General features: G+C 52.0%; 2 protein-coding genes across 2 annotated transcripts in view; both read left to right on the forward strand.

The window, feature by feature from the left end:
- LOC144115296 (uncharacterized) overlaps positions 1 to 25,241 on the forward strand; it is a 396,380-nt gene that overhangs the window by 40,506 nt on the left and 330,633 nt on the right. The window lies entirely within an intron of this gene.
- On the forward strand, positions 10,152 to 23,532 carry LOC144116447 (uncharacterized). Its single transcript, XM_077651180.1, has 4 exons — positions 10,152 to 10,164; positions 10,206 to 10,391; positions 21,160 to 22,495; positions 23,106 to 23,532. Exons 1-3 carry the CDS (start codon positions 10,152 to 10,154, stop codon positions 22,089 to 22,091), a joined length of 1,131 nt encoding a protein of 376 aa, XP_077507306.1. The 3' UTR covers positions 22,092 to 22,495; positions 23,106 to 23,532.

The raw sequence follows: 25,241 nt of genomic DNA on the forward strand, positions 1-25,241 counted from the left end.
TTCTTGGAACTCCTTACTTTTTGCTTTAACTCGACTTTTTCCACCTGGAATGAATCTGTTTACCTCCAGACCAATGGCGTCTGCATTGTTTCATGCATAGCTCCGATACTGGGCGACATTTATCTCGCGCACCATGACAAGCTCCTTGATAGTCAACTCGACGAAAGCGTGGCTCGTGTTTTTAGGTTTGTAGATGATTTTTTAGTTTTGATGACATGTGCAGTTACTGACGCAGGGGCCTCGGTCTCGAAAGTTTTATCAATTTTTCACACCTGTCTTGACCCTCTTGTTTTGACGCATGAAACGCCTTCTGAAGGAAAGTTACGTTTTTTAGATCTTGCCATGTTCCTCAAGAATAGCCATGTGTGCTGGCGTTACGAGCCACGATGCCAGAAGCCCCTCACGCCTTTCGCTTCTGCACATTCTAAGCTTGTAAAGCGCGGCATCGCAAAGTTGTGTTTAAGAAATGCCCTAGAAAAATCATGCCATCATGCGATGCAAGACAGCTATCAAAATCAGGTGGTACGCTTACAAGCAGCAGGATACCCTTCCGACCTTCTGATTGCAATATCAGAGAGCCTGCTAAGAGAAATCATTAATTCAGGCCGCAGAGATTCCACTGAAAGGCCCAAGGAAGAAAAAAGAAAGTATGTGGTTATTCCTTATCTACACCGCATTTCACATAATCTGAAAAGGGTGGGAGCGCGTGCCGATGTAAACGTTGTTTTTTCCGCGCCCGATAAGCTCTCCAAACTCTGCCATATTGTAAACAGCAGCAATGAAAGGACGGTTGGCTGCGATAAGAAACACCGAAAAGGTTTTGTACCATGTAGTAGCAATGTTGTGTACAGGTTTCTGCTTACGTGTGACAAGCACTACACGGGGCAAACTGGTCGTTGCCTCAACGACCGGCTGCGGGAACACAACAACAACGTGAGCGGCACCGCTTCCCGTCACCTTGGCATTCATTGCAGAGACTGCACAGAGGAAAGAAAAAAGAACAAAAAACCACCGTGTTATCCTGTTTTCACTCAGTGTCGAGTGCTGTCATATAATAGAACAAAAATCACTCGTGAAATCATTGAAGCTCATGAAATCCATAAATTCAAAGATGAATGCATAAGCGTTGCCTCATTAGCTCTGTCTGATAAAGAACTACGTTTCCTTGATGAGAATAGAAAAACGTGCGCAGCTGGTCTTGTGCCACTGTAGACCTGTGCTCAGGAATTGTCATTTTCGTCAATCTGTTTTGTGTATCTGTCTTTTCATTTGAGATTGGTTGCCACTGTACTTAAGTAGTGAAAATCACCTCAATAAACCGGATGTAAGTTCAGCGCCGTGTCTGTGCACTTGTCACGTCCTTTGTCCCCCGCGCTGCTGAAAAAACCATGTGACACCAACTTGCCCAAGCTTCTACAGTATCAGCGTCAGCGGTAGATCGTGGCTGCTCGACGAGAAAACTAAAAATTTGCGTCGTATTGAATTTGTGCGCTAGAGCGTTAAATGCGTTTCTTGTATTTCTATCTTCCCCCACATTCAGTGAACATTTCGATGCGTACTTGCTTCGTCATGGCTAGCAAGGTGCAAAACAGGCGCGCTGTTTGCAAATGCGACAGGTCGCCCACCTTTCGATGTAAGCGCTTTTAAAGGAAAAAGGGTCGATGCAAGAAGCAGAGCCGGGGGACGCGGAGGCAAGTTGTGAGTGGCTCACTGCTACTGTATGCTTCTAACAATGAGTTAGCTGTATCGAGAAGCAGGAGATGGCTGAAAAGAATGCACCACACAAGTAAGTTGTTTTTATCAAAGGCAGTGCCCGTATTGCAGTTTCCCGTTGCTGCCTTGTGTCTGTATGGATGTCGTCATACTCATGTCGGACATTTATAAGAATTGACGTTCCACTCCAACCTGCGTATAAGCACAAAAACTGAAGCATGTGCTTGTATTAAAGGAATGCAGCTGCAGGTGTCCTTTGCCTGCTGACAGCGTGAAGGTTGAGGAGCCTCAGTTGTTTATTCGTTCTCAGCGAAGACAAAACAGCATGCCTAAAGAATTATTAAGCGAATAGTTAAAGCAAGTATTGTATTCTTTAGTGAGACAGGAAAGCAGTCCATAGAAAAAGCAGCTAGCTGAAAATTTGGAAGCACCCGCCATATGATTTAGTGGCTTTGGCGTTCGGCTGCTGATCTCAGGGTCGCGGGTTTGAGCCCGATCCTGCTGCAGTGGCAGTATTTCGACGGTGGCAAAACATAAAAACAATGGTGTGCTGTGCGACGTCAATGCACGTTGAAGAACCCCATGCGGTCTAAATTAATCCGGAGCCGTCCACTGTGGTGTTCTTCATAGCCCATGTGTTGCTTCAGGATGTTAAACCTGGGATACCACTTCCAAAGTTTGGAAGCCTGATAACTTGGTGATGTAAAGTCTTAATTTGCAGTGCAAGAGATGTTAGCGCTGGTTTACTATTGTGATGCATCCCAGAGCCGATGTGCTACATAGTTATGTTTTGTGAAACTCGTATGTGTTAATGAATATGAGGGCCGCTGGCAGAGTTTGCTCTGAATTTTTCATCATTATTCATGGCGTGGTGTGCACAATTCCTCCACTTTTCTGCTGAAACCGTTGGTGTCTTGTTTATGAGCAGAGCTTCAACCAAAGGAAGCCATAAATCTTTATGCTCATTCTTGGTATCATTATTAACTTGTACCCAGAGAAACTCCATAGGTTAAAGCTAAGGGGGGAGCCAGAGCTTGACGTTGCCAGCCCTCGCCACAGCGACACCTACATGGTATTTGACAACACACAGTTTGGGCAGCTTCATGATTTATGGGAGCCACATTGTTGGCATCATAGCGTTCCATTAGTGTTCTCTCTGTCAGCTACTGCTGAACTGCTTCTTTGTGTAAAACTGTTGTCGGCATTGCTTCGTCCAGATGTGAATGGCACAACTGCTTGTGTTTCGCTACGATGTTTCTCTTGTCTGCCTCTGGAGCACATGAGTGCAAACATCTCAAAATGATTGCCACCCGTATCTTCATAGCAGTCTTCACCCTTTCCGTTTTTCTGCAGGAAACATACAGGGAGCCGTTGATGGGCCTTTCTCACTGCTGATGTGCATCACAATGATGCGGTGGCCCTTCCCTGGCAGCCTGCTCCAGGCCATGGTTGTCCTGATCTTGGCACAAGCAGCACACGCTCGCTGTTCTGTCCTTACACCAACACTGCGCTTGCTGCCGTTGCACATATCTCATCCAGGTAAATAATTTTGGAACCTACCATCTTGTTCCTTAGGTAGCTTTGCTGCCTTGCGAAAGTGTCTTCTCTTTCAGTGGGCAGCTAGTGTAATTTTATTGCATGTTTTCTTCTGTCAAACGATGCGTTAGACATTAGAATACATGAATTACCGTGTGGTATTTTCCTACATGCGCTAAATAATTTGATTGAATTTCTTCTCTCGTGCTGTTTCGGTTTCATTGACTGAATGACGACTGTGACGTCAAGTTGACGGTTTGTTCGCGTGATCTACTAGAAAAACTGTAATATAATTGCTGATATGTATATTCAATTGACTACGACATTTAATCCAGCATCTTCCAAAACATGGAATGACAAGCCGGTCAGTGATTATATTAAAGTTTGTCAAGGGATGATTTATTACACACGCTCACAGAGTCCCGCGTGCCGGAGTCCCCCAATAGTCATCCGCAGTTCGCGCACCTAATGCAACGCGCACCGAGCTCACACTTGAGCCCACTTTGACCACACCACTCGGATCACTCCCGCGCTGCCCGCGCACACCTCACGCACATTCCCGCCATTGCCAACCACGCATCCCCTCTCCCTCCAGTGTTGTCAGCCGTCCCTGTGTGTCCCCTGATGGCGCCACCCGCACTGGCCCTTACAAGTTTTTCCAATTGATCACGTGGCGAAAACATCAACTTGACGTCACAGTCGTCCTTCGGTCGACGAAACCGAAACAGCGTGAAGAAGAAATTCAATTATAAACTATTTTGCGGTCGTACACAAATACCACAGGGTGCTTCATGTATACGAATGTCTACGATATCGTTTGAAAGGAGAAAACACGCAAGAAAAAATTTGGTGTCTATAGTCCTTAAAGGGGTGCAGACACAAAATTTTAAACGCAATGAACGGCATGAGAGTGAGAGAGAGAAAGACTTTATTGTGCAGAGGAATTCGGGCCTCCCAGGACCCCTGGGTCCCCGCACGACCACACCGCACTCAAACGTTCAGGCTAAAAGGTCCATGACGCTGGCCGCACAGGTGGCGACGATCTTCTGTCGTGCCTGATCTGTGGAGCGTAGTGAGGTCTCCCAGTCCTCCCATGTTTGGAGTGGCTCCGGCCTGCTGGGTGGAGGGGAAGCCGGACAGATCCCGAAGATATCAGTCAGGTTTGCCTTTTGAGCATTGCACACAGGGCAGGAAGGTGGTATGGGTCGGTAGTGGGAGAGGAGAGAGGGGTTAGTTACCGTACGATTTCTTTCATGGGCGTAAGAAGTTGCCATCTTGCAAGTGTCTGGCACATTCTTTGAGGGGAACATAAGTTATTGCTGTTTTTAATGCTGTCCGATGAGCCTCTCGCCATTTCCACCTACATTGGGCTGCCTCCGTGGCTCAGTGGTTATGGCGCTTCACTGCTGACCTGAAAGACGCGAGTTCGATCCCGGTCGCGGTGGTCGAATTTCGATGGAGGTGAAATTCTAGAGGCCCGTGTACCATTCGACGTCAGTGCACATTAAAGAACCCCAGGTGGTGGAAATTTTGCGGAGCCCTTCACTACAACGTCCCCCATAGGCTGAGTCGCTTTCGGACGTTTAACCCCCATAAACGAAACTATTTCCACCCACATCGAGTGATGTCATGGTGCACTTGCCTTAATTATTGTGACGTCGCTGAACTCAGGTGTTGTTCACTTCAGCGTTGGCGCTGACTGAGACCAAAGGCTTTGTGTACAAAATGGCTTGTAATTAATTATTCACACTGTGCACTGGTGCTTTGCTCTTATTTTCATGATTGCTAGGCCCGTAGGCCTCTTTGAAGGCAAATAAACTGACACCGAAAAACTTTGTGTCTGGACCCCTTTAAAGCATATGCCATGCAGTTACCATCTAACATAGTGCTGGGAAATGTTGTGCATCCATGACCTCAATGCCAGCTTTGGGAAGTTGTCATACAGGGTGCTACGCCGCTAATCTCCACTTCCTGGCCATTCTGTGCTGGGTGTCGACCACTTCCACCTGCTTACTCTTGCCTCTCCTTCTTTCCATTAAACGCTGTCCATGCACTAACACCAAGCATTTTGCTGACAAATGCACATGTTTTATTCACAGTATGTCCCAAGTCTCTATCTTGCCAGAACTGTAGCAATTAAAGACTGTTTCTCATTGCATTACGAGAAAAAAAATTCCACTTGTTTGCTTCTTAGTCAAGTCCCTTAGGTGTACAGCAGACATGTTCAACAAGGAAGATTGTCACCATGCTGGTATCTATGGTGAAAGATCAAACGCATTTTACATAGCACCTACTTTGACACAGACGCATGAAAACTATAGCCCATGCTCATTGCATTGGCTGCGCCGCCTGTTGGCCAGGCCGCGAAGCGTGAGCGGGTCGTGTCTGCTGCTCTCCCTGTCCGTTTCAGCGCGCTGTTGTGATAAGCTTGTGTTTTGATATTACATAGTGTGGAGTATTGATTAGTCGCGAATATATTTAAATGTAAGTCTTCAGTGACGTAAAGGGTCGTACATCTGCGTAGCTGGCTGCTCGAAAACTTTTAAAATTTTCCAGGAACATGTCCTTGTGTCCCCTCCGTGCCTTCGCTCGTCAGCGGTTTTTTCAGCAGCGCAGGGGACAAAGGACGTGACAAGTGCACAGACACGGCGCTGAACTTACAACAGGTTTATTGAGGTGATTTTCACTACTTAAATACAGTGGCAACCAATCTCAAATGAAAAGACAGATACACAAAACAGATTGACGAAAATGACAATTCCTGAGCACAGGTCTACAGTGGCACAAGACCAGCTGCGCACGTTTTTCTATTCTCATCAAGGAAACGTAGTACTTTATCAGGCAGAGCTATTGAGGCAACGCTTACGCATTCATCTTTGAATTTATGGATTTCATGAGCTTCAATGATTTCACGAGTGATTTTGCCTCTACAGAGAATGGCTCTTCCTGAGAGCACACAGCTGCACATCTTCAGCTCATGGTGCACTTGAATGGCGGCGGTGGACCTCAGACGGCAGACAGGACTACGGAATTCTTATGGCAGTGCGCGCTGCCGCAGCTTCGAGCCATCACTAAGAAGATGCACAGTCCGGTCCGCACCTATGGTGAAGTGTCCTTGCCGGAACAAGTACAAGGCGTCCTTAGACGAGGACCAAAGTTCGCCGTGGAACCCAGGCAATCGGCATCGGAACTTCTTGCGATGGTGAGACAAGTTTCCAGCCTAGCAGTGGCTCCTGAAGTGGACCGATGTGTTTCAGATGGAGTGTACATTTTGGCAAAGTGTAGACCTACCAGGTGTAGAATTCCAATCAAATTCACCGTTTCGTTTTTAAAGAACAACTCGCTGACCCTATTACAGGCTGGTAAAGAGGGAGGTTTTGCTGTGATGCCAAAAGCGCTCTACTTATCGAAAGCAGAAAATGCTATCAGTTCGACTTTCCGGCAGAGAAGCGATGTCACTCTAAGTAAAGTGAAAGCCCGATCACGGAAAATGTGTGCACAAATGAATTTGGAATCCCTAGCCAAGTGTATAGAGAAAAGCAAGGGGTCCTGCTTAAAGATATTCTTCACAGCCAAAACTCACAAGCTGGACTGCCCACTTCGAGCAATAGTCTCCGAGGATGGCACATGGCAAAAGTCTGTCGCGTTATTTTTTGCAAGACAAGCTGAACCTCTTAACCATTGACGACCCTTTTCAGGTGAAGAGTTCTAACCAAGTAATCGCTTTCTTGCAACAAAACCCAGCGAAAGGCTTTTCGGCCTGCTCTATCGATATAAAAGATTTATATTATTCCCTTCCGCAAAAGAAACTGCTGGCAAGCGTTGAAGAATGCATTGATTCCTTTGGTGTGGTAGCTTTCCAGAGTTCTGCAGGCATCAGCAATAGCAACTTCTTGGAACTCCTTACTTTTTGCTTTAACTCGACATTTTCCACCTGGAATGAATCTGTTTACCTCCAGAGCAATGGCGTCTGCATTGTTTCATGCATAGCTCCGATACTGGGCGACATTTATCTCGCGCACCATGACAAGCTCCTTGATAGTCAACTCGACGAAAGCGTGGCTCGTGTTTTTAGGTTTGTAGATGATTTTTTAGTTTTGATGACATGTGCAGTTACTGACGCAGGGGCCTCAATCTCGAAAGTTTTATCAATTTTTCACACCTGTCTTGACCCTCTTGTTTTGACGCATGAAACGCCTTCTGAAGGAAAGTTACGTTTTTTAGATCTTGCCATGTTCCTCAAGAATAGCCATGTGTGCTGGCGTTACGAGCCACGATGCCAGAAGCCCCTCACGCCTTTCGCTTCTGCACATTCTAAGCTTGTAAAGCGCGGCATCGCAAAGTTGTGTTTAAGAAATGCCCTAGAAAAATCATGCCATCATGCGATGCAAGACAGGTATCAAAATCAGGTGGTACGCTTACAAGCAGCAGGATACCCTTCCGACCTTCTGATTGCAATATCAGAGAGCCTGCTAAGAGAAATCATTAATTCAGGCCGCAGAGATTCCACTGAAAGGCCCAAGGAAGAAAAAAGAAAGTATGTGGTTATTCCTTATCTACACCGCATTTCACATAATCTGAAAAGGGTGGGAGCGCGTGCCGATGTAAACGTTGTTTTTTCCGCGCCCGATAAGCTCTCCAAACTCTGCCATATTGTAAACAGCAGCAATGAAAGGACGGTTGGCTGCAATAAGAAACACCGAAAAGGTTTTGTACCATGTAGTAGCAATGTTGTGTACAGGTTTCTGCTTACGTGTGACAAGCACTACACGGGGCAAACTGGTCGTTGCCTCAACGACCGGCTGCGGGAACACAACAACAACGTGAGCGGCACCGCTTCCCGTCACCTTGGCATTCATTGCAGAGACTGCACAGAGGAAAGAAAAAAGAACAAAAAACCACCGTGTTATCCTGTTTTCACTCAGTGTCGAGTGCTGTCAGATAATAGAACAAAAATCACTCGTGAAATCATTGAAGCTCATGAAATCCATAAATTCAAAGATGAATGCGTAAGCGTTGCCTCATTAGCTCTGTCTGATAAAGAACTACGTTTCCTTGATGAGAATAGAAAAACGTGCGCAGCTGGTCTTGTGCCACTGTAGACCTGTGCTCAGGAATTGTCATTTTCGTCAATCTGTTTTGTGTATCTGTCTTTTCATTTGAGATTGGTTGCCACTGTACTTAAGTAGTGAAAATCACCTCAATAAACCGGATGTAAGTTCAGCGCCGTGTCTGTGCACTTGTCACGTCCTTTGTCCCCCGCGCTGCTGAAAAAACCATGTCACACCAACTTGCCCAAGCTTCTACAGTATCAGCGTCAGCGGTAGATCGTGGCTGCTCGACGAGAAAAATAAAAATTTGCGTCGTATTGAATTTGTGCGCTAGAGCGTTAAATGCGTTTCTTGTATTTCTATCTTCCCCCACATTCAGTGAACATTTCGATGCGTACTTGCTTCGTCATGGCTAGCAAGGTGCAAAACAGGCGCGCTGTTTGCAAATGTGACAGGTCGCCCACCTTTCGATGTAAGCGCTTTTAAAGGAAAAAGGGTCGATGCAAGAAGCAGAGCCGGGGGACGCGGAGGCAAGTTGTGAGTGGCTCACTGCTACTGTATGCTTCTAACAATGAGTTAGCTGTATCGAGAAGCAGGAGATGGCTGAAAAGAATGCACCACACAAGTAAGTTGTTTTTATCAAAGGCAGTGCCCGTATTGCAGTTTCCCGTTGCTGCCTTGTGTCTGTATGGATGTCGTCATACTCATGTCGGACATTTATAAGAATTGACGTTCCACTCCAACCTGCGTATAAGCACAAAAACTGAAGCATGTGCTTGTATTAAAGGAATGCAGCTGCAGGTGTCCTTTGCCTGCTGACAGCGTGAAGGTTGAGGAGCCTCAGTTGTTTATTCGTTCTCAGCGAAGACAAAACAGCATGCCTAAAGAATTATTAAGCGAATAGTTAAAGCAAGTATTGTATTCTTTAGTGAGACAGGAAAGCAGTCCATAGAAAAAGCAGCTAGCTGAAAATTTGGAAGCACCCGCCATATGATTTAGTGGCTTTGGCGTTCGGCTGCTGATCTCAGGGTCGCGGGTTTGAGCCCGATCCTGCTGCAGTGGCAGTATTTCGACGGTGGCAAAACATAAAAACAATGGTGTGCTGTGCGACGTCAATGCACGTTGAAGAACCCCATGCGGTCTAAATTAATCCGGAGCCGTCCACTGTGGTGTTCTTCATAGCCCATGTGTTGCTTCAGGATGTTAAACCTGGGATACCACTTCCAAAGTTTGGAAGCCTGATAACTTGGTGATGTAAAGTCTTAATTTGCAGTGCAAGAGATGTTAGCGCTGGTTTACTATTGTGATGCATCCCAGAGCCGATGTGCTACATAGTTATGTTTTGTGAAACTCGTATGTGTTAATGAATATGAGGGCCGCTGGCAGAGTTTGCTCTGAATTTTTCATCATTATTCATGGCGTGGTGTGCACAATTGCTCCACTTTTCTGCTGAAACCGTTGGTGTCTTGTTTATGAGCAAAGCTTCAACCAAAGGAAGCCATAAATCTTTATGCTCATTCTTGGTATCATTATTAACTTGTACCCAGAGAAACTCCATAGGTTAAAGCTAAGGGGGGAGCCAGAGCTTGACGTTGCCAGCCCTCGCCACAGCGACACCTACATGGTATTTGACAACACACAGTTTGGGCAGCTTCATGATTTATGGGAGCCACATTGTTGGCATCATAGCGTTCCATTAGTGTTCTGTCTGTCAGCTACTGCTGAACTGCTTCTTTGTGTAAAACTGTTGTCGGCATTGCTTCGTCCAGATGTGAATGGCACAACTGCTTGTGTTTCGCTACGATGTTTCTCTTGTCTGCCTCTGGAGCACATGAGTGCAAACATCTCAAAATGGTTGCCACCCGTATCTTCATAGCAGTCTTCACCCTTTCCGTTTTTCTGCAGGAAACATACAGGGAGCCGTTGATGGGCCTTTCTCACTGCTGATGTGCATCACAATGATGCGGTGGCCCTTCCCTGGCAGCCTGCTCCAGGCCATGGTTGTCCTGATCTTGGCACAAGCAGCACACGCTCGCTGTTCTGTCCTTACACCAACACTGCGCTTGCTGCCGTTGCACATATCTCATCCAGGTAAATAATTTTGGAACCTACCATCTTGTTCCTTAGGTAGCTTTGCTGCCTTGCGAAAGTGTCTTCTCTTTCAGTGGGCAGCTAGTGTAATTTTATTGCATGTTTTCTTCTGTCAAACGATGCGTTAGACATTAGAATACATGAATTACCGTGTGGTATTTTCCTACAAGCGCTAAATAATTTGATTGAATTTCTTCTCTCGTGCTGTTTCGGTTTCATTGACTGAATGACGACTGTGACGTCAAGTTGACGGTTTGTTCGCGTGATCTACTAGAAAAACTGTAATATAATCGCTGATATGTATATTCAATTGACTACGACATTTAATCCAGCATCTTCCAAAACATGGAATGACAAGCCGGTCAGTGATTATATTAAAGTTTGTCAAGGGATGATTTATTACACACGCTCACAGAGTCCCGCGTGCCGGAGTCCCCCAATAGTCATCCGCAGTTCGCGCACCTAATGCAACGCGCACCGAGCTCACACTTGAGCCCACTTCGACCACACCACTCGGATCACTCCCGCGCTGCCCGCGCACACCTCACGCACATTCCCGCCATAGCCAACCACGCATCTCCTCTCCCTCCAGTGTTGTCAGCCGTCCCTGTGTGTCCCCTGATGGCGCCACCCGCACTGGCCCTTACAAGTTTTTCCAATTGATCACGTGGCGAAAACATCAACTTGACGTCACAGTCGTCCTTCGGTCGACGAAACCGAAACAGCGTGAAGAAGAAATTCAATTATAAACTATTTAGCGGTCGTACACAAATACCACAGGGTGCTTCATGTATACGAATGTCTACGATATCGTTTGAAAGAAGAAAACACGCAAGAAAAAATTTGGTGTCTATAGTCCTTAAAGGGGTGCAGACACAAAATTTTAAACGCAATGAACGGCATGAGAGTGAGAGAGAGAAAGACTTTATTGTGCAGAGGAATTCGGGCCTCCCAGGACCCCTGGGTCCCCGCACGACCACACCGCACTCAAACGTTCAGGCTAAAAGGTCCATGACGCTGGCCGCACAGGTGGCGACGATCTTCTGTCGTGCCTGATCTGTGGAGCGTAGTGAGGTCTCCCAGTCCTCCCATGTTTGGAGTAACTCCGGCCTGCTGGGTGGAGGGGAAGCCGGACAGATCCCGAAGATATCAGTCAGGTTTTCCTTTTGAGCATTGCACACAGGGCAGGAAGGTGGTATGGGTCGGTAGTGGGAGAGGAGAGAGGGGTTAGTTACCATACGATTTCTTTCATGGGCGTAAGAAGTTGCCATCTTGCAAGTGTCTGGCACATTCTTTGAGGGGAACATAAGTTATTGCTGTTTTTAATGCTGTCCGATGAGCCTCTCGCCATTTCCACCTACATTGGGCTGCCTCCGCGGCTCAGTGGTTATGGCGCTTCACTGCTGACCTGAAAGACGCGAGTTCGATCCCGGTCGCGGTGGTCGAATTTCGATGGAGGTGAAATTCTAGAGGCCCGTGTACCATTCGACGTCAGTGCACATTAAAGAACCCCAGGTGGTGGAAATTTTGCGGAGCCCTTCACTACAACGTCCCCCATAGCCTGAGTCGCTTTCGGACGTTTAACCCCCATAAACGAAACTATTTCCACCCACATCGAGTGATGTCATGGTGCACTTGCTTTAATTATTGTGACGTCGCTGAACTCAGGTGTTGTTCACTTCAGCGTTGGCGCTGACTGAGACCAAAGGCTTTGTGTACAAAATGGCTTGTAATTAATTATTCACACTGTGCACTGGTGTTTTGCTCTTATTTTCATGATTGCTAGGCCCGTAGGCCTCTTTGAAGGCAAATAAACTGACACCGAAAAACTTTGTGTCTGGACCCCTTTAAAGCATATGCCATGCAGTTACCATCTAACATAGTGCTGGGAAATGTTGTGCATCCATGACCTCAATGCCAGCTTTGGGAAGTTGTCATACAGGGTGCTACGCCGCTAATCTCCACTTCCTGGCCATTCTGTGCTGGGTGTCGACCACTTCCACCTGCTTACTCTTGCCTCTCCTTCTTTCCATTAAACGCTGTCCATGCACTAACACCAAGCATTTTGCTGACAAATGCACATGTTTTATTCACAGTATGTCCCAAGTCTCTATCTTGCCAGAACTTTAGCAATTAAAGATTGTTTCTCATTGCATTACGAGAAAAAAAACTCCACTTGTTTGCTTCTTAGTCAAGTCCCTTAGGTGTACAGCAGACATGTTCAACAAGGAAGATTGTCACCATGCTGGTATCTATGATGAAAGATCAAACTCATTTTACATAGCACCTACTTTGACACAGACGCATGAAAACTATAGCCCATGCTCATTGCATTGGCTGCGCCGCCTTTTGGCCAGGCCGCGAAGCGTGAGTGGGTCGTGTCTGCTGCTCTCCCTGTCCGTTTCAGCGCGCTGTTGTGATAAGCTTGTGTTTTGATATTACATAGTGTGGAGTATTGATTAGTCGCGAATATATTTAAATGTAAGTCTTCAGTGACGTAAAGGGTGGTACTTCTGCGTAGCTGGCTGCTCGAAAACTTTTAAAATTTTCCAGGAACATGTCCTGTGGGGTTGACTTGGGGAGATAAGTACGTTCTCCCCACTCAATCGCGGCTGACACGGTTCAAAGCCGCCCGGACCCCACCCCGTGATCGCGTACGCTACCGAGCGCTCGCCGACCACGGCGGGCCTTGCTCTGGGGGAACAAAGGAACGACACATTGGCTGACACAAACAGGCATTTATTGCTACAGAAACAATAACGCCAGCTAGCAACAAGGTACGCTAATGAATCAAGGACGTCCGACTCACCAGCAAGGTTCCGAGCGAATGTTCGCCCGCTCTAGGGCAAGGGATATAAACTCCGCAGGCCGGACGGGACGAGTACGGGAGCCTGTCTCCCCGTCGCTTCTTCGCCCCGTCGGCGAAGAGCGGAGCCGCGAGCGGCGCGTCCGATCGCGGCGATTATCCCGGCCGAAGAGACCCCATCTCCCGCGGGCGGGCTTCAGCAGTCTCCCGCGCAGCGACGCTGGCGCCCTCTCTTGCCAGTTAATGTAACTGGCAAGGGAACGCGCTCATCCTCGGGGTACGACTGCTGCTGCACGGTGCCTCGCGGGAAAGCAAACTCAGGGGGCTGCAGGGCAGGTCCCCACATCCCCCCAACCTTAAATAGACCCACGCGCCTGAAAGTACATGCTATGGAGGAGTCTCCTGGTCTTCATGTCTTTGAGGCACGTCTTGCAGCGGAGGTCACGCCGACAGCGTCCACGCAGACTTCCGCGGTATTCCGAAGGCGGCGTGACGGTCTCCGCTGGGATGACTCGTATGGCCCGCGGACTACCGTGTCCGCAGGCCCGCGAATCGAAGGCCGGTGGGAAAACTGCAGGCCGGGATCCTGCAGTAGTCGCCAGGGCAGCAGCAGCCGGTGGTGACTGCTGACTGGTCTCGCCACAGCTGCCCCGGATGGATGCGGCGAACAGGATACAGGCCGCTCCGTCGCAGCAGGTGGCAGCGAGACGATGTGCACCGGTCAGCAAGCCTGGGTGGCTCCACCGGATCTGCAAAATTGTCGAAACGCTCTCGGCGTGCCTTTAACGTAGGTCACGGGAGGGGAAACGGCATCCGCAAGGGCCTCGTGGCACAATGCCTAACTCGCTAGCAAAACGTGTCGGCGGCTGTGCAAACGCAAAGTTCGAGTGAACAAAGCCCTTTCTTGAGTTGAACGAGACTGCTCAGTTCGTGCGAGGTTACAAAAAAAAAACGGACGGGCAGCAAAGTGCGCCCCCTCTCAACGTCACGGTCCGGTGGTCATGTCTCTTTTAATGTGGTGCAGGCAGCTCCGAAAAGCCTCAGGCCTAACGACCACTCCGACAACGACCGTGACCACAAGAAAGACCTGAAACGGGTTTTGTGCGCGCAGCCGCGAGGAGACATCAGCTTTGTGGGGTGGTCCTACCCCGCTCACTGCACAAAGCAGCTTCTGAGCGGTCGGCGCCCACCGTATCGGACGGTGTCGGAGCGCCCGGTGCCGAGCTGCAATACCAGCGAGCTCGTAGCGGCACCCGTGGCCCCAGGCCACCCGGCTCCCGGAGCCGCGACTCCCAGAGTCGAAAAAGAGATAGTAGAGAAAATATATACAGAAACTCGGACCACCCACGCGGCTTCCGTACTCACTCGCTTCGGGCTCGGCGACTCCGCGGGCGCTAGGCCTCGAACTCCCTCGATGCGGACCAAGTCATTCTCACGAAGAAACTCCAGGGAAAAAAAATGTGCTGAGCATGTCGAAAAGTTCAAACATGCTGCAGCGCAATACACCTCGCACTCAAGAAAGCATGCCGCAGGTCCTAGCGATCAAAATTCACTCTAGGCTTAGCACTTGTCAAGTCCGGACAAAGAGCGTTCCTCGTACCGAACCGACAGTCGTCCAATGTTCCAAGAGCAGGCCCCACGTTGGGCGCCAAGATATGGGGTCACTCTGCGTCCAGCCGGCCGGGAAGGCGAGCTTCCGTGCAAGCTACACGCAGGCGTTATTTAAGCACGCCGAGAGCGTTTCGACAATTTTGCAGATCCGGTGGAGCCACCCAGGCTTGCTGACCGGTGCACATCGTCTCGCTGCCACCTGCTGCGACGGAGCGGCCTGTATCCTGTTCGCCGCATCCATCCGGGGCAGCTGTGGCGAGACCAGTCAGCAGTCACCTCCGGCTGCTGCTGCCCTGGCGACTACTGCAGGATCCTGGCCTGCAGTTTTCCCACCGGCCTTCGATTCGCGGGCCTGCGGACACGGTAGTCCGCGGGCCATACGAGTCATCCCAGCGGAGACCGTCACGCCGCCTTCGGAATACCGCGGAAGTCTGCGTGGACGCTGTCGGCGTGACCTCCGCTGCAAGACGTGCCTCAAAGACATGAAGACCAGGAGACTCCTCCATAGCATGTACTTTCAGGCGCGTGGGTCTATTTAAGGTTGGGGGGATGTGGGGACCTGCCCTGCAGCCCCCTGAGTTTGCTTTCCCGCGAGGCACCATGCAGCAGCAGTCGTACCCCGAGGATGAGCGCGTTCCCTTGCCAGTTACATTAACTGGCAAGAGAGGGCGCCAGCGTCGCTGCGCGGGAGACTGCTGAAGCCCGCCCGCGGGAGATGGGGTCTCTTCGGCCGGGATAATCGCCGCGATCGGACGCGCCGCTCGCGGCTCCGCTCTTCGCCGACGGGGCGAAGAAGCGACGGGGAGACAGGCTCCCGTACTCGTCCCGTCCGGCCTGCGGAGTTTATATCCTTTGCCCTAGAGCGGGCGAACATTCGCTCGGAACCTTGCTGGTGAGTCGGACGTCCTTGATTCATTAGCGTACCTTGTTGCTAGCTGGCGTTATTGTTTCTGTAGCAATAAATGCCTGTTTGTGTCAGCCAATGTGTCGTTCCTTTGTTCCCCCAGAGCAAGGCCCGCCGTGGTCGGCGAGCGCTCGGTAGCGTACGCGATCACGGGGTGGGGTCCGGGCGGCTTTGAACCGTGTCAGCCGCGATTGAGTGGGGAGAACGTACTTATCTCCCCAAGTCAACCCCACATCTGGCGCCCAACGTGGGGCGAACTAGGCAATCGAGCAGTGACCTTTGTTGGAGCGAACGACTACCGTCGCCCTAACAAAGGATGGCAGCCGACAGGAGTGACTTGCAGTCTTTGTTTATGCTGTCAGAGCCAGCGGCACATAACCAGGGCTCCCTACTTGACGCGCCGTTGGAAGGGTTTGAATTTGTGAATCTTGGGCGTTCCACGCGGAATAGCCGAGTAACATCCCCTGACGCGTTGGTAGGACTTAGGCCTGGCATGGGGGGCTCCACATCGGGCGCCTCGCCGCTCCGCGGCGCGAACAATGAGGCACCTAGGCCTCATCATTCGACGCCATCAGCGGCTGCGCCCAACTCCGGGGGTGTTAGTCCGCAATCATCCGAGGTACTCTTGCAGAACGCAATGCAGGTTATGCAGAGTCTAGCGGGTATTTTGCAAAACAATTTGCAAGCCCCGGCCCAGTCACCACGTGTTAGGATAGACTTGCCTACCTACACGGGGTACCACGACATTGCGGGAGCAAATGAGTACCTCGACCGTCTGCTGCATTATCAGCAAGTGACAGGAATCGCAGACGCCGAAATGCTCGCGCGTGTTGTGCCTGTTTCTTTGACGGAGCAAGCGGCCCGCTGGTACCGACTAGCCGGCAACCGAGCGAGGACAATGGAGGAGTTTTGCGCAAGCTTCCGCGACGAATTCCTTCCCGCAAACTATGAGTGGCGTTTGAGGAGAGAGCTGGAGCTCCGAACCCAGCACCCCGACGAGTCTCTGTTAGAGTACGTCCGAGCGATGGACGAACTTTATCGCCTCGCTGACCCTCGCGCCACGAACACGGAGAAAGTTGAGCGTGTCACGAGACAAGCGCACCCGACTTTCACGGCTTACCTGAGAGGAGTCAGGTTCAGAGATTTGGATTAGCTGGCAGCTGAGGCGAAGCGCATTCAGGGAGACATCCTCTCTGCGCGAGCGTATCGGCCGCCCCCACCCGCATCGCTGTCACTTGAGCCGCGCTGCGCGTGGAATGGCAGCTCAGCGCGCAGTCCATCTAGAACTGAAGCGTCAGCACAGTTTGCTGACGAGCGTGTCCCAAGGGGTTGGGAGTTGACCGACCGCGCTTTGGACCCATTCAGCTACGCGTTGCGAACAGCACACGCTGCCGCAGAGCGGAATGAACCGAGGCGAGATCGGGAGGCCGACACGCGGCCCCCACCATCCGCGCCGCGAGTTCGAGATGACCGAAAGGAACGGGGCGACCAGCGCCTAGCCCGTCGGGGCCCGGGCAACCGTTGCTACCGGTGCGACCAGCCGGGACACTTCGCCCGCGAGTGTGGCCGCCCTCCCGCCCGTGACCAAACACGGTCGGGAAACGGCCAAAGCCGCCGGTGATCGACCTTCGATTCCGCGCGGCGTGCACAGAAAACCCCGGTTTGCTAGCGCCTTTGGCATGTCGCGTAGGAAATTCTGTTGACCTGTCAGCGCCGTTCATTGAGCTAACAATAGCTCGAAAGAAATTCACCGCGTTACTAGATACAGGAGCAAGCGCTTCTTTGTTCGGTGACGAGGTGTTAAACCATCTCCGCGAGAACAAAATCCGGCTGAGAGAGTGCGATACCACTTTTCGCCTCGCGAGCGGCACAGCGCAATCAAGCGGTGCAGCTAGGATAGTGGTTCGCTGGGAAAGACGCGTGCGGCGACAACGCCTCGTTCATCTTCCCTGTTTATCCGTTCCTGTAATTCTTGGACGAGACTTCCTAGCCAAGACAGGTATTGTGATAGACATCAGCAGCGGAGGCTACAGGGAGCGCACGTCAGGCGCCTTGAAGCCTTTCGCGAAAGCGCCCGCGGCGTCGCACACCATTCAGACTCCGAACGCGGCGCGAGCGGGGGGAGACCGTGACAAATCCACCGCGCCAGCCCGAGATCCAGGAGGCGAGCGGACCATCGCCGCTGAGGGAGAGGGCAGAGAGAAGGTTGCCGCGGTAGAAAGTTGCTCTGCCGCGCAGGGAAGGTCAGCGCACCCCTTGTTGTCGGAAGTGAACAGCGTGACGGAGAGGGAGAAGGCACGTTTGTCATCGCTCCTCTACGAGTACAACGCGACATTCACTGACCGCCCGGGCCTCACTACCCTAGTCAGGCACCGAATAGACACGGGTGACGCACTGCCTTGGAAGTGCAATCCTAGACCAATTAGCTTGGCCAAGAGAAAAGCACTGGACAGCGCCTTAGACGAACTTATCGACACTGGCGTTGTTGAGAGGTCTAACAGCCCTTGGGGCTTCCCGGTAGTCTTGGTTCCAAAGAAAGACGATACATATCGACTTTGCGTGGACTACCGCAAGCTGAATGAGGTTACGAGGAAAGACGCCTACCCTCTACCCACCATTTCTTCCCTAGTGTCCAACCTAGGTGGGGCGAAGTACTTCACAACGCTCGATGCTAGTCGCGGATACTTTCAGGTTGAAATGAATGAGCGGGACAAGGAGAAAACTGCTTTCACTTGTCACAGAGGCCTTTTCCAGTTCAAGAGAATGTCTTTTGGCTTGGTAGGAGCACCCGCTACTTATCAGCGCCTAATGGACCGTGTTCTGGGAGATGCGAAGTGGCAACATGCGCTCGCGTACCTAGACGACATCGTGGTGTACTCGAAAACGTTCGAGGAACACCTGCGCCACTTGAGGGACGTCCTAGAGAGGCTGAGGTCCGCGGGAATCACTTTGAACCCGAAGAAGGCACAGATCGCCGCGACCCGAATAACACTGTTGGGGTTCACGATCGACAGAGGCCGCATTCTGCCGTGCGACGATAAGCTTGAGGCTTTGCTTAAGTTTCCGTCGCCCACAGATATAGCCGGACTCAGGCGCTTCCTGGGAATGGCGAACTTTTATCGCCAGTTCATCCCAGAGTGCGCAGCGCTGCAGGCGCCTTTGACAAAGCTTTTGAAGAAAGGCGAGCGCTGGAGTTGTGGTCACGAGCAAGAGGATGCACTGCGCAACCTCACCAAAGTGCTCGCTGACACGGCTGAGTTGCAGCTACCCGACCTAAACAGGGAGTTTGTGATTCAAACCGACGCAAGCGACCTGGGCTTAGGAGCAGTGTTGCTTCAGGAGCATGAAGGCGTTCTCCGTCCGGTAGCTTTCGCGAGCCGTTCGTTGACGCCGGCAGAGAGAAACTACTCGGTGACAGAGAAGGAATGTCTCGCGATAGTTTTCGCTCTGCGTAAGTTCGACTACTACGTCGATGGGGTGACATTTGTGATCGAGACGGATCACATGGCGCCCACCTGGCTGAGACGACTCAGCGAGCCGAGCGGCCGCCTAGCGCGTTGGTCCCTGTTGCTGCAGCGTTACGACTTCACCGTGCGCTACCGCAAAGGGAAAAACAACGCTGTGGCTGACGCACTCTCGCGAGCGCCTGTCCAGTGCGAGGAAGGTCACGCGACCGACCGCCCGACAGCCGGGGAGAGCGAGGGACTGACCCGAGCCGTAGCCCATGTAAGGAACGCGGACCAACCGTTGATCCAGGGCGAGAGCGTGAACCACGTGGACTACGCGAGTTCCGTGGGGATCGTGTTCAGCAGAAAGGAGCTGCTCGAAGCTCAGCAGAAGGATCCGTTTTGTCGAAAGGTGTTCGACGGGCTCCGGGAGCCGGGCGGCAGGGCCGCCGCGCACAAGGAGACAGCTGGTTTTGCTGTCGGTGCGGAGCGCTGGGAAACAGCTGGTAGTGCTGTGAGCGCGATGGATTCGTATCTGCTGGATTCCGACGGCGTCCTGCTGAGGTATATCCCCTCCGAGAACGACACAAACGAGGCGTTCAAGGTGGTGATACCGCGAGTATTGAGAGCAGCACTGTTACGCTACTTTCACGACTCGTGCATCGCTGGGCATGCAAGCGGCCCCAAGACTTACACTAAGTTGTGTCGCTTTGCTACCTGGCTTGGCATGAAAAGGGACGTAATACGCTACGCCCGCTCGTGCCACGTGTGCCAAAGTGTGAAGCCCCGAGGCGGACGACCACCCGGCCTCATGCACCCGATTAACAGCCAGACTCCCTGGCAAATCGCGGCGTGCGACATCATGGGACCGTATCCTATGACACCGAGTAGGAACAAGTTCTTGCTGGTGGTCACGGATCACTTCAGCAAGTGGGTTGAACTTTTCCCCCTTAGAAAGCTGACGGCACGAGTGATCATGGAGAAGCTGATGGACGTATTCACCAGGTTCGGTTTCCCAGAGCAGCTGATAACGGACAACGCGTCCTACTTCACTGCGAAGGTGTTCGTTGATTCGTGCGCTGCACTCGGCATTAAGCACAAGAAAACGACCACCTATCATGCTCAGTCGAACCCCACGGAACGAGTCAATCGCAACGTTAAGCACTTGCTGGTCGCGTACTCTGAGAGGCACAAAGATTGGGACTCCTATCTGCCGGAGATCGCGTTTGCTTTGCGTTCGACCGTTAACCGCTCGACTGGGTATGCGCCGTGTTCTCTCAATCTGGGTAGAGAGCTGCTAAATCCGATGGACCGGATTCTATCGGACAGCAGGAAGACGCCAGTCGCTTCGTCAGCACGAGCTGAGTACGCGACGCAGCTGCGCGCTAAGATGACGGAGGCCTTACGCAAGGCTCGCCGCAACCTGAGCACCGCTAGGGCGCAGCAGAAAGCACAGTACGACCGCTCGCACCGGGATGTTCACTACGAAGTGGGCGATCTGGTGCTTCGACGCCAGCACGTTCTCAGCGACGCTAGCAAACAGTTTGCGGCCTCGTTGGCGCCGAAATGGATCGGGCCGTTCCGCGTGCGAGAGAAACTTTCCTCGCTCGTTTACAGGCTCGAGGACTTGCGGTCGAAACCGACAGGCGGACCGGTGCACGTATGCGACCTGAAACGTTACGTGCAGCGAGATGAGTGGGTAGAGGACACAGCCCGACCCGCGCCGCAGTCGGACAACGAGATCTGCGATCAGCCGGCGAACCCCGCGTCCCACTATAACTTGCGCCCTAGGCAGAAACAGAATCTGCCTGCGCAGCCTAGAGCGAGGGCGCGAGCCGGCAGGCAGTCTCGTTAGATGCATGAACGTACGGGCCGCTCATGCCGATCAGTTGCACGCAAGACTGACTTGCGCTAACCCTCATGACTCTCGTGAGGGTCGAACAGCCACGCAGCACGCGCTGCGGGAGCTGGCTACATCTGTGTTGACCTTTTCCAGCGCAGATGGAAAAGAAGCAGGCACAACCCAAGCGCCGGCGGTCACCCCCGACGTCCGGACGAAGCCCAAAGCACCCCTCGCCGCATCGCTGTCACCCGGCGGCCACCCCACCGGGCCCCGGGCGTGCTGGCCCGAGGCACATGGGCCCCCTCTTCGGGCAGTCGCCGCGCCGCCGCCAGGCTTCCCCCGCCACCTTGGGTCACTCGCCGGCTCGCTCGCCACTCGGCCAGCGCCTGCTGTCCACCCCGCCAGCCCGAGGCCCGGAGCCGCCAGCAGCGCAGGCCCCGCGCCAGCCGCCCAGGGACGTGGCCACGTGGACGTACCAGGCCGGAACGGACGCGCCGGTCGGCTACGTCTCGTGGCGGCCGTGGAAGCGGCAGGAGAGGGCGAAGAGGCTCACGCCCCGGCCAGGCTGTTTAACGTCTTCCGGGGGCGCACCGTCGCCGACGCGGACCAGCGGGCCGAGGGCGTGTCCCTACCCCTGTCCCCAGGAACCCTGCTGTGCCCGTGTGGGGCCGTGATGCTACACGAGGAAGCCCACAAGGCGGGGGACCTGCACGACCAGAGGACGCGCGGGGCCACGACCCGAGACGAGCGACATCCAGCGGCGGCCACTCCCAGCGCCGCGGCCCGTCAGATGCTGGCGCGAGCGGGCCGCGAGGCCGAGTTCGCTGAGTGGCTCCTGCAGGTAGCCGCCCGCCACGCTGGCGGCCCGCCGGAGCCGAGCCTTGGCTCGCAGCCCTCGGCCGCGGTGGCTCCTCCGTCTTCGGCAGCGGCGCCTCCTGCCCCGAGTGACGAGGCCCGGGACCCGGACCCCAAGCGGCCGGCCCCTGCGCTGGCGGCTACGGAACTGCCGGCGCCCGACACGGAAGCAGGGGCCACGCCAGCGGGGGGGCTAGAGATGGACCTGGACCTGTGGTCCACCGAAATTGAGTAAAGCTTTTTGTGCCTGTTTCTGTGTTCGGGAGGCTTCTTAAGGAGGGGAGGATGTGGGATACACGGGTATCCCCTCCTCGTCCCCCGCGCCAGCGGCGACCGTGACCTATACGGGCGCGCTGGCCACCAGGAATGTGGAGAGAAGGCACCCCCGCGACTCTGCTCATTTCCGCCCCAGCACTGACGTGACGTCACGGCAGCGCGTCGCCTTCTGCGGAGAGGGTAGCACGCCTAAGCTTGACGGTAACGATTTGCTGCGAGGGAGGCAATGACCGAGGGGATAAAAGGCGTGATCGCGCGGCGGGAAGCTCGCTCTCGCCGCCGGACCTGACCTAACTACCCCACGGACCCCTTCCGCTGCCCGCCGGCCCCCGAACACCAACGCCGGTCGACGTCAACGACTTGGTGAGCTACTGAACATCTATTTTACGGATAGAACATTCTTCCGCAGTGTGCTTTACCTCGCGTTAGGATAATAAACTATTTCCTAGCGTGCCCTGCCGTTGCCTATTTCGTCCGGACCTGCCGTGGCTGCGACTCTGCGCCACGGGTTGGGGAAACGTGTTGCGTGCTTAAATAACGCCTGCGTGTAGCTTGCACGGAAGCTCGCCTTCCCGGCCGGCTGGACGCAGAGTGACCCCATAGTCCTTGTGTCCCCTCCGTGCCTTCGCTCGTCAGCGGTTTTTTCAGCAGCGCAGGGGACAAAGGACGTGACAAGTGCACAGACACGGCGCTGAACTTACAACAGGTTTATTGAGGTGATTTTCACTACTTAAATACAGTGGCAACCAATCTCAAATGAAAAGACAGATACACAAAACAGATTGACGAAAATGACAATTCCTGAGCACAGGTCTACAGTGGCACAAGACCAGCTGCGCACGTTTTTCTATTCTCATCAAGGAAACGTAGTACTTTATCAGGCAGAGCTATTGAGGCAACGCTTACGCATTCATCTTTGAATTTATGGATTTCATGAGCTTCAATGATTTCACGAGTGATTTTGCCTCTACAGAGAATGGCTCTTCCTGAGAGCACACAGCTGCACATCTTCAGCTCATGGTGCACTTGAATGGCGGCGGTGGACCTCAGACGGCAGACAGGACTACGGAATTCTTATGGCAGTGCGCGCTGCCGCAGCTTCGAGCCATCACTAAGAAGATGCACAGTCCGGTCCACACCTATGGTGAAGTGTCCTTGCCGGAACAAGTACAAGGCGTCCTTAGACGAGGACCAAAGTTCGCCGTGGAACCCAGGCAATCGGCATCGGAACTTCTTGCGATGGTGAGACAAGTTTCCAGCCTAGCAGTGGCTCCTGAAGTGGACCGATGTGTTTCAGATGGAGTGTACATTTTGGCAAAGTGTAGACCTACCAGGTGTAGAATTCCAATCAAATTCACCGTTTCGTTTTTAAAGAACAACTTGCTGACCCTATTACAGGCTGGTAAAGAGGGAGGTTTTGCTGTGATGCCAAAAGCGCTCTACTTATCGAAAGCAGAAAATGCTATCAGTTCGACTTTCCGGCAGAGAAGCGATGTCACTCTAAGTAAAGTGAAAGCCCGATCACGGAAAATGTGTGCACAAATGAATTTGGAATCCCTAGCCAAGTGTATAGAGAAAAGCAAGGGGTCCTGCTTAAAGATATTCTTCACAGCCAAAACTCACAAGCTGGACTGCCCACTTCGAGCAATAGTCTCCGAGGATGGCACATGGCAAAAGTCTGTCGCGTTATTTTTTGCAAGACAAGCTGAACCTCTTAACCATTGACGACCCTTTTCAGGTGAAGAGTTCTAACCAAGTAATCGCTTTCTTGCAACAAAACCCAGCGAAAGGCTTTTCGGCCTGCTCTATCGATATAAAAGATTTATATTATTCCCTTCCGCAAAAGAAACTGCTGGCAAGCGTTGAAGAATGCATTGATTCCTTTGGTGTGGTAGCTTTCCAGAGTTCTGCAGGCATCAGCAATAGCAACTTCTTGGAACTCCTTACTTTTTGCTTTAACTCGACATTTTCCACCTGGAATGAATCTGTTTACCTCCAGAGCAATGGCGTCTGCATTGTTTCATGCATAGCTCCGATACTGGGCGACATTTATCTCGCGCACCATGACAAGCTCCTTGATAGTCAACTCGACGAAAGCGTGGCTCGTGTTTTTAGGTTTGTAGATGATTTTTTAGTTTTGATGACATGTGCAGTTACTGACGCAGGGGCCTCGGTCTCGAAAGTTTTATCAATTTTTCACACCTGTCTTGACCCTCTTGTTTTGACGCATGAAACGCCTTCTGGAGGAAAGTTACGTTTTTTAGATCTTGCCATGTTCCTCAAGAATAGCCATGTGTGCTGGCGTTACGAGCCACGATGCCAGAAGCCCCTCACGCCTTTCGCTTCTGCACATTCTAAGCTTGTAAAGCGCGGCATCGCAAAGTTGTGTTTAAGAAATGCCCTAGAAAAATCATGCCATCATGCGATGCAAGACAGCTATCAAAATCAGGTGGTACGCTTACAAGCAGCAGGATACCCTTCCGACCTTCTGATTGCAATATCAGAGAGCCTGCTAAGAGAAATCATTAATTCAGGCCGCAGAGATTCCACTGAAAGGCCCAAGGAAGAAAAAAGAAAGTATGTGGTTATTCCTTATCTACACCGCATTTCACATAATCTGAAAAGGGTGGGAGCGCGTGCCGATGTAAACGTTGTTTTTTCCGCGCCCGATAAGCTCTCCAAACTCTGCCATATTGTAAACAGCAGCAATGAAAGGACGGTTGGCTGCGATAAGAAACACCGAAAAGGTTTTGTACCATGTAGTAGCAATGTTGTGTACAGGTTTCTGCTTACGTGTGACAAGCACTACACGGGGCAAACTGGTCGTTGCCTCAACGACCGGCTGCGGGAACACAACAACAACGTGAGCGGCACCGCTTCCCGTCACCTTGGCATTCATTGCAGAGACTGCACAGAGGAAAGAAAAAAGAACAAAAAACCACCGTGTTATCCTGTTTTCACTCAGTGTCGAGTGCTGTCAGATAATAGAACAAAAATCACTCGTGAAATCATTGAAGCTCATGAAATCCATAAATTCAAAGATGAATGCGTAAGCGTTGCCTCATTAGCTCTGTCTGATAAAGAACTACGTTTCCTTGATGAGAATAGA

Source organism: Amblyomma americanum, chromosome 1, assembly GCF_052857255.1.
Source record: "Amblyomma americanum isolate KBUSLIRL-KWMA chromosome 1, ASM5285725v1, whole genome shotgun sequence".
Taxonomy (NCBI): domain Eukaryota; kingdom Metazoa; phylum Arthropoda; class Arachnida; order Ixodida; family Ixodidae; genus Amblyomma; species Amblyomma americanum.

Excerpts from the sequence above, each read along its gene's own strand:
- LOC144116447 (XM_077651180.1), top strand. Across the intron at positions 10,392-21,159 it reads GTTGCACATATCTCATCCAG|ATGGAAAAGAAGCAGGCACA; the intron begins GTAAATAATTTT and ends TTTCCAGCGCAG.